Source organism: Lepidochelys kempii, chromosome 14 (assembly GCF_965140265.1).
Source record: "Lepidochelys kempii isolate rLepKem1 chromosome 14, rLepKem1.hap2, whole genome shotgun sequence".
NCBI lineage: Eukaryota > Metazoa > Chordata > Testudines > Cheloniidae > Lepidochelys > Lepidochelys kempii.
The window spans coordinates 38,590,506-38,603,858 of NC_133269.1; the positions used below are offsets into that span (position 1 = coordinate 38,590,506).

Genomic DNA, 13,353 nt, shown 5'->3' on the forward strand with positions numbered 1-13,353 from the left:
GTGACTCTGGCTCCTGGCGAGATCCCCGAGCCGCGGCGGCTGGTGCTGGGAGCCCGGAGAGGGGACTCTCCAGCCGGGCCCTGCCCGCTGCTCCCCGGGAGCCTCTCCCAAGGCAGAGCCCCCAGCCCGGCCAGGGACCCCTGCCCCGGGGGGCCCCGCTCGGAGGGAAGGTAAGAGAGACCCGCCCCCCCCGTCACCCCCGGGCTGCAGGGGGCGGGTTTGGCCCCGGGCTGCTCCCCGCGGAGCCGGCTGCGATTCCCTGCCCCGGGCCCGGGAAAGCTGCCGCAGCCCCCGGTGTGTGCGGGGCGGGGGGAGCCAGCCCGGGCCTTGCTGGGGGCTGTGACAGCCACACCTGGGGGACGGGGGCTGGAGAGGGGCAGGGGGTGTGTGTGGCCAAGGAACAATTGCCGGGGGTAACGGAGATGTGAGGCCGGGGGCAGGAAGGGGATGCAGGGGCAGGATGCGATTGGGGTCGGGGCAGTGGTTGCACTGAAGGGAGGCTGGGGTGTTGCAGGGGAATCCAGACCGGGGGGTGGTGGGGGTGGTGGGGAGGGTGAATTATGGGGCTGAGGGGAACGAGGCTGGAGTAGAGCGAAGATGTGAGGGGGGGGCTCTGGGAGGGAAAGGGGGGGATGTGGGGAGATGAGGGAGACTGTGAGAGCAAGAGGAGACTGGCTGGGGAGGGGAGAGCCCAGGGGCAGGGAGAAGGTGGAGGGGTGGGGAGAGATACAGGGTAGCTCCCCCACCCCATGGGGTAAGGAAGGGTGAGGGGGCTGCCCTGCCCAGCGGCCAGTGGGGATTTGTTTCCCTAGAAATAGTCAAACCAGCACTGAATTGGGCAGGACAGTCCTGAAGTGCAGAGTTCAAGTCCCGATCCCGGGCTGAATGACTCCCGGACACCATTTGTCCCGGATTCCCTGGGCCAGGGCTCCGTCCCTGCCTAAGGCTCAGGACCAGCGCCAGCCTGTTCCCTGTGGGGGGGATTGAGGTGTTATGAGGCCCCGCCCCTTACTCCTCCTCTTTCCCTGAGGCCCCGCCTCCTGGTCAGGCCAGAAGCCAGAGTCAGGCTATAATAAGACCCACCTGGGGACCCCAGGCTGCTTTGAGGAGCCCCAGAGCCTCCACCTACTCTGAGCAGTGGATCCTGGGGTGGGATACACTCTGGGGGATATTCTCTTGCACCCCAGCCCCCTGTACAGGGCAGGTGGAGGGTCACGGATCCCCATAGTGGCCCCGAGCTCCCTGAGCGTCTCTTATCATTCCATGGCCCGGCTCTAGCTTCAGGCTTGGCCAGGAGGTAGGGTCTCAGGGGGAAGAGGAGAAGCAGGGGGTCCGGCCTCCAGGGAGAGGAGGGGCGAGGTTACAGAGGGGATTGGGGCTCCTGCATGTGTCCTCCTTTTGCCTTTGAAAAGGTGGTCGCCCTAGGGATAGGGGGTGGGCAGGAGACTTCCCCCACAGGGCCAAGAATTTACAAGGCAAATGTCCACCCAGAACCCCTCCCCCTCACACACACCCTGCTCCCAATTTCATGTTTGTGTTTAAAGACAATCTCCTTATTTGGTGGGGTCTGGATCCTGGGTTGACAGGACTGAACAGGGGCTGGTCTGATTTCAGAGCAGGATTTGGTGTCCAACCAGAGTCACTGCGAGCCACAAGGAGTGGAATTGGGATTTGGTTTCATTCGGTGGCAGGCGGTGTGTTCGGTTCTGGATCAAGACACCCCGAAATGGTTCTGTGCCCCAGAAGTGGAGGTGGAAGTGAGCCTTGTTGCTTGCTTCAGTGGGGAACTGAATTTGGGGCATGGGGCCTGCCTCAGGTGGGACATTGGGAGGGAAGAACTGCCCCAAGGGGTGGGGATGGGTGAGAGGAGGCCTGTCTAAAGGGAAGAAGAATTGAGTAGCCTTTTTCCTTGGGCTTGAAGAGTTAATTTAATTTCTGGGACCAGGGAGCCCCCCACTTCTTCTCTCCCACCTCCCTCCCTGCTCCTGTGGGCTGCCCCCTTCTCTTCTTCTTCTACTGGGACAGGCCATTCCGGTAGCAATCACATGTCTGGGTGTTGTTTTGTTGTCTTGTTTTTGTAACAAGTGAGATCAGAGTAGGTTTTATTTTATTTTGCCAAATATTGAGCTGAAATATTGCTGAAACTTTATTCTAACTGGCAGCCGTTTCACCCTGAGGTCGATTCAGATTCACTGAGTAATAGGAAAAATGCTGGTTTAAGTCTGGTTCCAGTTCCATTAATAAATGCCGGTTCAAAGTGGTTCTCTGGTTCTGTTCTGGTGTGAGTCCTGGTGGGCAAATGAAATCTGCAGCTGCTGAGTTGTGCCTGGGGTCTGCAGGGGCAGCTCAGCGAGGCCCAGTCATGGGGGGCGCCTCTGGTTACTGTTAAGGCAGAGGAAGCTGGTGTCTGTCTCTCTCTGCTCATGATATTAGCGCCCGGGAGTTAGCTGAGCGTCCTGGGTCAGAATCTGCTGCCTCCTCCCTTGTGATCCTGGAGCCCAGACTGAGCAGCTGCTGCTCTCCCAGGGGGTCTGTGCTGGGGAGAGACCTCATTAAAGCCCACTCTGTGCCCAGCCAAGATGGGGACTTCCCCTGGTGGCTGCAACTAGCCCCCTAGGGCAACCCTGGGCTTTTCCCACACCAACTCCTGAGCCAGAGCCTGCAGGGGATGGGGAGAGACCCTGGGGGGAAAGTGCTGGGGCCGGGTAGGAAAGTGACTCCGCACAAAGGGCCCCTTTCAGGGACTTGCAGGTGAGTTTGTAGGGGAGGGGGAGGGGCTCCCCATGAGTCTGCGGGTCCCCGAGCTGCTGTTCTCAGTGACACAGCCAGGCTCACCCTGGAGAGCAAAGGCCCATGGGAACGGGAGTCACCAGTTCTCCCAGGCAGAGGGGAGAGGGAAGGAGACAGGAAGGGGAATGGTGAGACTGAAAGGGGCAGCAGGATCAAGAAGTTGGGAGGGAGGTTCCCAGCCCTGCCCAGATCCATTCCCTGCATCACCCCTGGGCAGAGTGACTCTCCTGGGAACAAGGGGAGGAGCTGACAGAGGAAAAGCCAGGTCCTGCCCTGGCTGAGTCATCCTGCTGCTGGTGAGACATGCTGCTGTGGAGGCCAATGGCAGGGGGAATCCCCCAAAGTGGCTCCTTTGATTCTGCTCTTTTCTAGTGTCTAAAAGAGTCTCAGGGGGTTCGTGCTGGTGGGAGGGGCCGGGTCGGTGTTGTAATAAAGGGACTGAGGGTTTTCCCAGCGTGGCAGAGTCCAGAGCGTCTGTCTCCAGGGAAAGGGGGTGTGACATGGACTCCAGCCCCTTCTGAAACCTCCCCCATCGCCCCTCTCGCCCTGACAGGCTGAGGAATCACGTCCACGTTTTGCTCCAGATCGTCCCATCTTCCAGGAGACAGGGAAGGGAAATGGCTGTGGTGGAACGAGCTCAGGTAGGGCATTTTCAGAGAGTTGCAGGAGGGGGTGTTGTAGATGGGGAGGGGCAGGAAAGACACAGAATGAAGGAGGGAGGGGACAGGGTGTGTAAACCCCCTGTGACACATTGAACTTGGGCCTGATTTTCTGAAAAAGGCCCATTGGTGGGGGGGGGGGATTGCCCCATTTCTGAAACAGGAAACACCCCCCTGGGGAAGGCTGAGAAAACTGAGCAGACTCCCAGTGCTGGAGCCTGGACCCACTACGCAGAAGCTGCGGTGAAATACGAAGGGAAGCTCTCAGGATTCCTGTCCCTGGCTCAGAGCTCTGCTTCCCGTAACAGCCTATGGCTGGCAGGTGTGTGGGAAATGAGAAGGTGCTGCCCTTCTCCGTCTGCTGTGGGGAACAAGGAGCTCTCACCTTCTACCCACCCCCTGAAGCCACCTGGCTGCTCTGAGCAGGATGGGGGTGGGATTTTGCTTTTCTGGGCCTCCTCCCCTGTGAATAGTGGGATTGTGGCTGGGGCAGCAGGTGCTGAGTGGGGGATACTTGTTGTTTCAGATGCCAGTGACCTTCGAAGAGGTGGCTGTGTATTTCACCCAGGGGCAAGGGGCACTGCTGGACCCCACTCAGAGAGCCCTCTACAGGGATGTCATGAAGGAGAACTATGAGATGGTGACCTCGCTGGGTAAGCGATTCCCGTCCCCTCTGTTATTAGAAGCCTTGGGGTCTGCATGTCTGACTCTGGTCAGGTTCTTCCCTGGCCAGTTGGATTGGTGGGAGAGGGTTGCATGGTCCACAGCTCCAGTGTGAGACACCCTTTTATCTCCACATCTCCTTCCAGGGAACAAGGGAGTCAGAAACCTAATGGACAGGCTAATTCGTCCCCATCTCTCCAGCTTTCAAGGGGCCAGAAGCAGGGTATTGCCGTGTTTAAAGAGGCTGGTTCTGGCAGGACACAACTGAGAGTGCCAATTCAGGACAAATTGCTTAAAGCAGGGCAGTTACGGCCCAAGGCTGGGATTTCTGTGCACACCAAGGCAAACCAAACCAGCCAAAGAGAGAAGACTTTGGTTTTACCCCACTGGCTAACCACAAGTCACACAAGCAATTCCCTTAGACACTCCAGTTTCCTAGTGTCTCCACCAGTGCCACTCATTATGGGAACAAATGGTTATGAAAACCAATACCCCAGTAAAAGAAAAAAGGTTCTTTCGATCCCAAAGGACCAAGCCCCAGACTCAGGTCAATATACAAATCAGATCTTACCCACAAATCACGCTGTTGCCAATCCTTAGAATCTAAAATCTAAAGGTTTATTCATAAAAGGAAAAAGATATAGATGAGAGCTAGAATTGGTTAAATGGAATCAATGACATACAGTAATGGCAAAGTTCTTGGTTCAGGCTTGCAGCAGTGATGGAATAAACTGCAGGTTCAAATCAAGTTTCTGGAGGACATCCACAGCTGGGATGGGTCATTCAGTCCTTCATTCAAAGCTTCAGTGTAGCAAAGTCCCTCCAGAGATCAGAAGCAGGATTGAAGACAAGATGGAGGAGCTGCAGCTGCTTTTTATATTCTCTTACCATGTGGTCTGTCTTTCTTTGTTTCAAAGACAAGCTGTCCATCACCTGGCCTGGAAAAACCTCAGAGTTCTGTCCATAGGCAGGTCCCTGCATGCCTTGCTGAGTCGCAAGGTGTGTCTGCCTTCTCTCAGTGGGTCAATTGTATAGCTGATGGTCCTTAATGGGCCATCAAGCAGGCTAGGCAGAGCTGGCACCAACTTGTCTGGGGTGTCACCCAGAAGCACAGCATAAGTTTGGAATACAGACAATATAGAGACGATACTTATATCTTTAAATACAAAAATGATACATGCAAACAGATAGCATAATCCTAACCAGCAACCCTTAACCTCATCTTAGATACCTTATTTGACCCCCTTTATACAAGGTTTGGTGCCACTTTGGGACCTTGGTTGCAACAATGTTCTATACGGTCCCAGTTCACGTCAATAACGTCACACCCTGTCTATATTATTTCTCCTTCATACAAAACTGTTCACTGGCCCTCTTGGGACTAGTTCCATAGATGGGGAGGGCTCTAGGTTCTGCAGGCTTGGAAATAGGCAGGAGTTTAACACCCGAACTGTGTGTGTGTCATCAAGTCCCCCAGAGCACACCTATCCTGAGACCTCCAAGTGGGGGTGTAACAACACCTCCTTCCCAGCTCCCAGATGTCGTCTGCTCCCAAGAGGTCTGAGTTACCACAGTCCCATGTTGGGTCAGGTTAAACTCAGGGAATGTTCCTTGTCACAAATAATCTACCAAGACTCTATGAGCCCTGAGCTTTCCTGATTTCACCCTGAGCAGGATTCCCCATTCCCAAACCTGATGTGATCGACCGTCTGGAACGAGGGGAAGAGCCATGGGTCCCTGATCTCCAGGCCGGTGAGGAAGGGGAGAGCCTGAGAGGCACCTGCACAGGTGAGGAGTCAGGGAAACTGAGACAGAACCATCTTGTGAGTGAAGGAAAAAGCTGGGACTCCCAAAATGTGCCATGAGTGAGAGCTCTCAGTTCTGCCCCATCTCACCCAGGTCAGGGCTGCAGACAGCAGGTGTCGTATCATCAAGCAAATTAGCAGCCACGGCTTCCCACCCATCCTGTTAACTGTTGGGAATTTCCCCCCTGACTTTACTTCCCTGGGAGTGTTTGGGTGGGATGTGGAGGCAGAATCCAATGTCTCCAGCTCCCCAACAGTCACTGTGTTGTTCGTTACCCCGTGCTATTCCCCTTTCTCCCTGTCGTAGGCAGTGATTCTGAATTCTCTCTCTCCCAGCAGGTGATAGGACAGTGAGTGGGAACAAGGAAGAGAATCAGCAGCAGGAAGGTCCTCGGAAAGTGGAACCGCAGGAGATAGTTTTGAGAAGAGCTGAAGGGAATTTTTCCCAGTGCTTGGAACAGGGAGAAGCCTGGGGAGATCAACACAGATCAGTGATGCAGCTGAGAAACTATCCCAGGAAGAAACTAAATAAATCCATTGAACGTGGCAGAGGATGCAAGGATCTCAAGGAAACCACAGTCCAGCAGACAAGTCACAATGAAGAGAAATCCTACAAATGCCTTGACTGTGGGAAAAGATTCCATTTCAGTGAAAACTTTCTTAAACATGGGAGAACTCACACAGGAGAGAAGCCCTATGAATGCCTGGAATGTGGGAAAAGCTTCAGCGAGAAGTCAAACTTTATCATACACCAGAGATTGCACACAGGAGAGAGACCCTATAAATACCTGGAGTTCGGGAGAAGTTTTAGTCAGAGGTCACTCCTTCTTCCACATCAGAGACTGCATACAGGAGAGAAACCCTATAGGTGCCTTGAGTGTGGGAAAAGTTTCAGTTTGAAATCAACCCTTAATAGACATCACAAAACACACACGGGAGAGAAACCACATAAATGCTTGGACTGTGGGAAAACTTTCAGTCAGCGCTCAAACCTTATTAAACATAGGGGAATCCACACAGCAGAAAGACCGTATAAATGCTTGGATTGTGGGAAAACTTTCGGTCAAAGCTCGTACCTTATTAAACATAGGAGAATCCACACAGGTGAGAGACCGTATAAATGCCTTGAGTGTGGGAAAAATTTCATTCGTCACTCACACCTCACTAAACATAGGAGAATCCACACAGGTGACAAACCCTATGAATGCATCCACTGTGGGAAAAGTTTCATTGAGAGAACAAAACTTACAAGACATCAGGCAATCCACACAGGAGAGAGACCCCATAAATGCTTGGACTGTGGGAAAACTTTCAGTCAGAAGTCACAACTTATTATACACCAGAGACTGCACACAGGAGAGAGACCTTATAAATGCCTTGAGTGTGGGAAAAGTTTTAGTCAGAGCTCAAATCTTATTACACATCAGCGAACTCACACAGGAGAGAGACCTAATCTATGCCTTGAGTGTGGGAAAAGTTTTAAGCACAGTTCATCACTAATTAATCACAGGAGAATCCACACAGGAGAGAGACCCTATAAATGCATTGAGTGTGGGAAAGGTTTTATAGAAAGTTCATCCCTTACTAAACATGGGAGAATCCACACAGGAGAAAGACCCCATAAATGCCTCGAGTGTGGGAAAGGTTTTATAGAAAGTTCATCCCTTACTAAACATGGGAGAATCCACACAGGAGAAAGACCTTATAAATGCCTTGAGTGTGGGAAAAGTTTCAGTTTGAAATCAACCCTTAATTCACATCAGAAAACCCACACAGAAGAGAAACCCCATAAATGCCTGGACTGTGGGAAAACTTTTGCTAGGCACTCATCCCTTATTAAACATGGAAGAATCCACATGGGAGAGAGACCTTATAAATGCTTTTACTGTGAGGAAAGCTTCAGTAAGAGCTCAGAGCTCACCAAACATCAGAGAATCCACAAGGGTGAGAGACCCTAGAAACAGCTTGACCGCAGGAAAAGATTCAATTTGACTTCACACGTCGGTGACCCACAGAATAGAATGTGGGGGAAGCTGCATTTGGTGGTCCTGGAGTATCAGGCACCTGCAAATCTGCACAGTGAAGAATCCTCTGAGATGTTCTCAGTGTGGAAAATGCTCCAAGTGGAGCTAACACCATGTTGGACATCAGAGACCCCTCCACACAGCAGGGAAATTCTCTGAGTGCCCTGATTAGGGCCGGCCATGGTGAGAAACCCATTTCCTCGTTCCCTCACACATCAGGGGCATTTGGCTCCCAGGGATCCGTCTGTCCATTGCTGGGGCGAGGATCCAGCAGCCGAGCAGCAGCTGGTCATTGACAGACTCCCCAGGCAGAGGAGGAGAAGCCCCGATCAGCCCCTCCTCCCTGCTACAGCCCTGGCTGCCGAGCTGATGGGCCACAGGTGGGGGATGGGAGAGAGAGAAACTCCTCCAGACGCTCCCTCTGGCTGGCTGAAGTTCCCCCCTCTCCCTTCCCCTCCCAGACGGGGTTCCCCTGCCATGAGGATGAGGAGAGGGACACTCTGGCCAGGACCCACCTTCACTCTACATACCTGTCCCCATCCCCTATCTTCCACCAGCCCCTGGGCTGGGCTCCCCCACTTACCTGGGGCTGTTCCCTGCAGGGGGAGTGTCCCTGGGGCTGGTTATTCCTCCCCTCCCTGAATCCCCCAGGGTCCTGGGCTCTGGGGGCTCAAATATTGAGGGACTAGGCAGATGGATTCTGGGGAGGAAACTGGGGATTGAATGGTTGGGGCTGGTGGAGCTGGGAAGCAGGGGGAGCTGGGTGCTGGGGCTATCGAGTGTTTAGGGATCATGGGATAAGTGGCGAGGGAGAGCACAGGGGTAGCAAGGTGCTTCCTCTCCTCACTCACCCCCTCTGCCCCTTCTCCCTGCCCCCACTGCATTCAGACAGCACCACTGGGAGGGGCTGATCCCCACAGAGCCTTTTGTGGGAGGCCTGGAGATCCCACCTCTGACTCTGCAGCATCAGCCTCTGAGCATCTGTCTATGGTAGGAATCGTGTTCAGGATTAGCCAGTGCATTTTTGTGACCCTGCACTGGATTTCGTAGTGTAAACTCACCCTGAGCATTTTATGTGTAAGACTAATGTTTTGTCATGGATATTTTTAATAAAAGTCACGGACAGGTGACCTGTCCGTGACTTTTACTAATAATATCCATGACAATATGGGGAGGGAGAAGGCTCCATCACCCATGCTGCTGGGGCTCTGGGGTCTTATGGTGGGTGGGCAGCTGCGGGGGCTCTGTCTGGGAGTTCCCCCCATCATTCTTGGCTTGGAGCTCCTGGGCCTCCCGCCACCTGTGGCAGCTGGGAGCTGTGGGGAGCCCCAGCCGCCCATGGTGACTCAGGACCATGGGAGCTACCCACGGCGGCCGGTAGCAGCTCTTGGCTGCCACAGGTGGCAGGGGGACCCCGAAGCTCCAAGCCACCATGGGCTGAAGTCACAGAGGTCTCTGGAAGTTGCAGATTCCATGACTTCCACAAATCCATAACAAAATCATATCCTTACTTATGTGTTCTGACCCCCTCCCATTCGCAGAGTGATCATTAGTCCCTGAGTTCCCTCTTTGGGGCTGGATTTTCTCATTCCCAGATAGTCAGTCTCACATTACTCCAGGCCCTGCTGAAAAGCATTAAAGTGTTTGTACATTTTCTCCCTTATGCACCAGAATTAACTAGATGCTAAAAAAGTAGGGAGCAGAGACAGTAAAATGTGGTGTTTTAGCTTCTGTGCTATTTTAGGGCAATGGGGTGAATCTGAGGGATTCCCTCTTTCCCCCAGCACCGTCACTCTCCACACTCAACACAGCAGCTTCTGTCCCAGCAATGGAGAGCTTTATCCTGTCCCCGTTCTACCCCTGCACCTCCCAAGGTGTCACTTTCCGCCGTGTACCTGGCTCTCCATGCTTAGGAATCACAGTTTTGATGTCTATGATCTTAAGTCAGACTCTGGAGGGCTTGAGAAGGAAGTGTCACAGACCTGGGAGCGGGCGGGGAAATCCCAATGAACCTCAAAGCACAGTTTGACTTGTAGCCCTGTTTCCATCTCTTGGTAAAATTGCTTTCAGTTTTTGTTTAGGCTAGTCCAGATCATTTGTAGATGGGTAGGTTTTTTGTCTTTCTTGCTCATACTTTAATTATATTGATGCTCAAACTTTTGCAACTAATACAACCAAATAATGAGGCAAGAAATGAAGCCTTTTTAGCCACTTCAGAAGAAAATAGGTACCTGTTTCCCCCCTGATTTTGAGTCTTAAAGGATTCACTGAGATTTCACTTTATGAGTGTGAAAGTGTTTTATAGATTGTGGGTTTTTCTCTCTTCGTGAAGGCCGTTAGGTCACATACTTTGATATTGGTTTAGTTTGACAGGATGTCGCTCAGATTTGTTGAGGACTTCATGAGACAAATGGTCATTTGCCAAAATCGTCCTTTTTTAGATTTTATTCTAATCTTTATATAACCCTTTGTCATGAGATTTTTGTGTGTGGTTTGAACGACGACAGTGATCAGTGTCTCTCAGCACAAGCACTGATGCTGCGAGCTAGAGTCACAGTGTGAGAGGCTGAGACTGAAACGGGGAATGAAGTTACTGCCTGATCCCTGCAGAGCTGTGAGATACCGTTGGGAGGGGGAGAAGTTGGGGGAACAGAGCTGGGAAACTGCTGGGTTTGCTCCTCAGAGCCAGACGGCTGAAGCTCAGAACTGTGAACTCGCTGCACCAGTGCCAGAGAAAAACTAGAATTGGACTGTGAGTGTCGCGTGAAGCTGCCCCTGAGCCCTAAAGGGCCATGGACAACATCCCAAAAAGAATGATGGAGGAGGGGGCAGCATCTCCCTACTGCTGAGATGCCAAGATTGGGTACATGCAAGAAGGGAGCCAGGGATGTCAACAGACCTGGGCCAGCCTTGGAGCCAGGCCGACCCCCAGCATTGAGGCCAGAGGGAAATGGGGAACCTGACAGCCCACCTGGTCACCGTGACACTGCATCCCGTATTCTTCACAGAGATACTATTACAGGGGTGGGCAAACTTTTTGGCCTGTGGGCCACATAGGGGTTGCAAAACTGTATAGAGGGCTGGGTAGGGAAGTCTGTGCCTCCTCAAACAGCCTGGCCCCTGCCCCCTATCTGACCGCGCCCACTTCCCACCCCTTGACTGCCCCCCTCAGAACCCTCCACCCATCCAACCCCCCCTGCACCTTGTCCCCTGACTGCCCCTCCCAGGACCCCTGCCCCCCCGGGACCCCACCCCCCTATCCAACCTCCCCGCTCCCTATCCACACCCCCACCCCCTGACAGGCCCCCCGCAACTCCCATGCCTGTCCACCCCCCCTTTCCCCATCCCCTTACAACCCCCCCCGAACCTCCGCCCCATCTAACCGCCTCCTGCTACCTATCTCCTGACGGACCCCCAGGACCCCCTGCCCTTTATCCATCCCCCCAGCCCCTTACCACGTGCCGCTCAGAGCAGCATGTCTGGCAGCCGCACCGCTCGGCTGGAGCCAGACACGCGGCGCTGCAGGAGCGTGCAGCCCCGCCACCCAGAGCGCTGCCTGCATGGCGACATGGCTGCGGGTGAGGGGGGACAGCCCAAGAGCCGGGCAGGACTGTCCCGCGGGCCGGATGTGGCCCACAGGCCGTAGTTTGCCCACCTCTGTACTATTATGATATGGTTATGGCACAAGTAGGATGTATTTTATACAAGATAGGACATGTGAGATATCATTGAAAAGGTTATGATTTACTGAATATGATTATCCTATTTGTATGCATCTATCATTTTTATATCTAAAGTTAGGAATATTGACTGTGTATCTGTATTACAAATGTGTTTACACCTGGGGAACGCCCACTAAGCAAAAGATTGGCAGTCTAAATGGCTGGCTAGGAAGGGCCATTGGAGAGAACAATAGATCTTCAACGAAGCTAAACTCCCACCAGGGAGCCTTCCTGAGGAAGCTACAAACCACCTCCAAGTTATGGCTGCTGGGATGCTACAGGGTCATGTGACCAGATCACCCGGTACTGGACTCCATCTTGGAGAACCAGTGTTTTTCCACTGAAAGGCGTGGGACCAAGCTTGGTGATAAAGGATTCCCACCATATGCAAAAGCTATTTAAGGCAGGGGAGTGACATCATCATGGTTCTTCCCTTATTCTCTGCCCAAAGGAGACTCTGGGAAACACCTGAGGAACAAGCACTGAACTGGGGGGAAGTGCTGAACCCAGGCTAGAGGGGTTTCTAGCCTGTGAAAGGAATACCTGGGAATTTTAAGTTGCAAACAAGGGCAGCTGGCCCTCTTTAAGAATACCTAAAACTGGCTTAAATCATCATTTAGGGTGAGAAGTTGCTATTCATATCCAATTTCTTTAGTATATTAAACTTAGATTGTGTTTTGTGTATTTGCTAGGTAATCTGCTTTGATCTGTTTGCTATCCCTTATAATCTTTTAAAATCTATCTTTTGTCGTTAATAAACTTGTTTTTGCTTTATCTAAAACCAGTGTGTGTGGAAGACATAACTTAGAGCAGAAAGCTGTTGTCTATTCCTCTCCACATTGAGGGAGGGGGTGAATTTCAGGAGCTTACGCTGTACAGTTCCCTGTGCAGCGCAGGATGGTATAATTTTGGCTTTAAACTCCAGAGGGGGATGCAGGAACTCTCAGGTGCCTTATCTGTGCCTTCCCATGCAGAGCTGATCACAGAGTCTGTATGAACTCCAGCTGGGTGTGTCCCTACTATATGTGTGCTGGTAACGTGCAGACTGAAGCCTGGGAGAGGGCTTGGCAGGCTGGTCACAGCAGTACAGTGTATAGGAGGCACAGGCTGGTTGGATAGGGGGGCTCAGTGGTACCCCAGTTCCAGATGGTACCCTAGGAGGAACCTGTCACAATCCCCTCCCCATCTACTGCAGTGTCCTGCGTGGGGACAAGAGAGACTGTCTCTGCCCCACTCACCCCACGCTGCATCTCTCTTGTGACTAAGCCCCTGTACTTCATGTTAACCACTTCAAGATGGTTATGATATATTGTATATAAAGAGTGCCTGGTGAGGAATCATTGGAAAACTGATGATCTGCTGAACATTATGCTGATGAAATGTGTGTAACACAACTGCATGTAGAATGGTGAGATTGTACTGTATGTTTGTTACTAGGGTGACCATATTCTAAGTCCCCCAAAAGAGGACACTGATGCGCAGGGAGCTGGGGGGTTAGAGTTGTGGGTGCGGGGGGGGGGTATTCATGAGGTGAAGGCAGTGTCGGTCACCGTCACAGTGGCAGGGTGCTGGCATAAGCTCAGAATGCAACGACAGACATCAGTCAGGACCTACCTGTGGGACCCCCTCCCCGGGGCTGGGAGCTGGGGCCTGGGTGGGTTGGATCTGGCAGCAATCTATCAGCTGTAGA

At 52.8% G+C, this 13,353-nt stretch overlaps 2 protein-coding genes across 2 annotated transcripts in view; both read left to right on the top strand.

The window, feature by feature from the left end:
* LOC140898050 (uncharacterized) lies at positions 1-12,443 on the top strand. The gene is made up of 5 exons (XM_073311486.1): positions 1-170; positions 3,344-3,431; positions 3,976-4,102; positions 5,787-5,900; positions 6,254-12,443. The coding sequence occupies exons 2-5, from the start codon at positions 3,408-3,410 to the stop codon at positions 7,873-7,875; spliced, it is 1,887 nt and encodes a 628-aa protein (XP_073167587.1). The 5' UTR covers positions 1-170; positions 3,344-3,407; the 3' UTR covers positions 7,876-12,443.
* Positions 11,417-13,353, top strand: part of LOC140897510 (uncharacterized) — a 21,247-nt gene continuing 19,310 nt past the window's right edge. Inside the window, exon 1 of the mRNA XM_073310229.1 lies at positions 11,417-11,519. Within this exon, the coding sequence (XP_073166330.1) occupies positions 11,417-11,519 (103 nt within the window). The remainder of the gene's footprint in view (positions 11,520-13,353) is intronic.

What these genes read in the sequence shown, in the direction of transcription:
- LOC140898050 (XM_073311486.1), top strand. Translation starts at nt 3,408, where the DNA reads ATGGCTGTGGTGGAACGAGCTCAG. An exon ending in CTGTGGTGGAACGAGCTCAG is followed by an intron (nt 3,432 to 3,975) that starts GTAGGGCATTTT and finishes TTGTTGTTTCAG; the next exon opens with ATGCCAGTGACCTTCGAAGA. An exon ending in CCTGAGAGGCACCTGCACAG is followed by an intron (nt 5,901 to 6,253) that starts GTGAGGAGTCAG and finishes TCTCTCTCCCAG; the next exon opens with CAGGTGATAGGACAGTGAGT.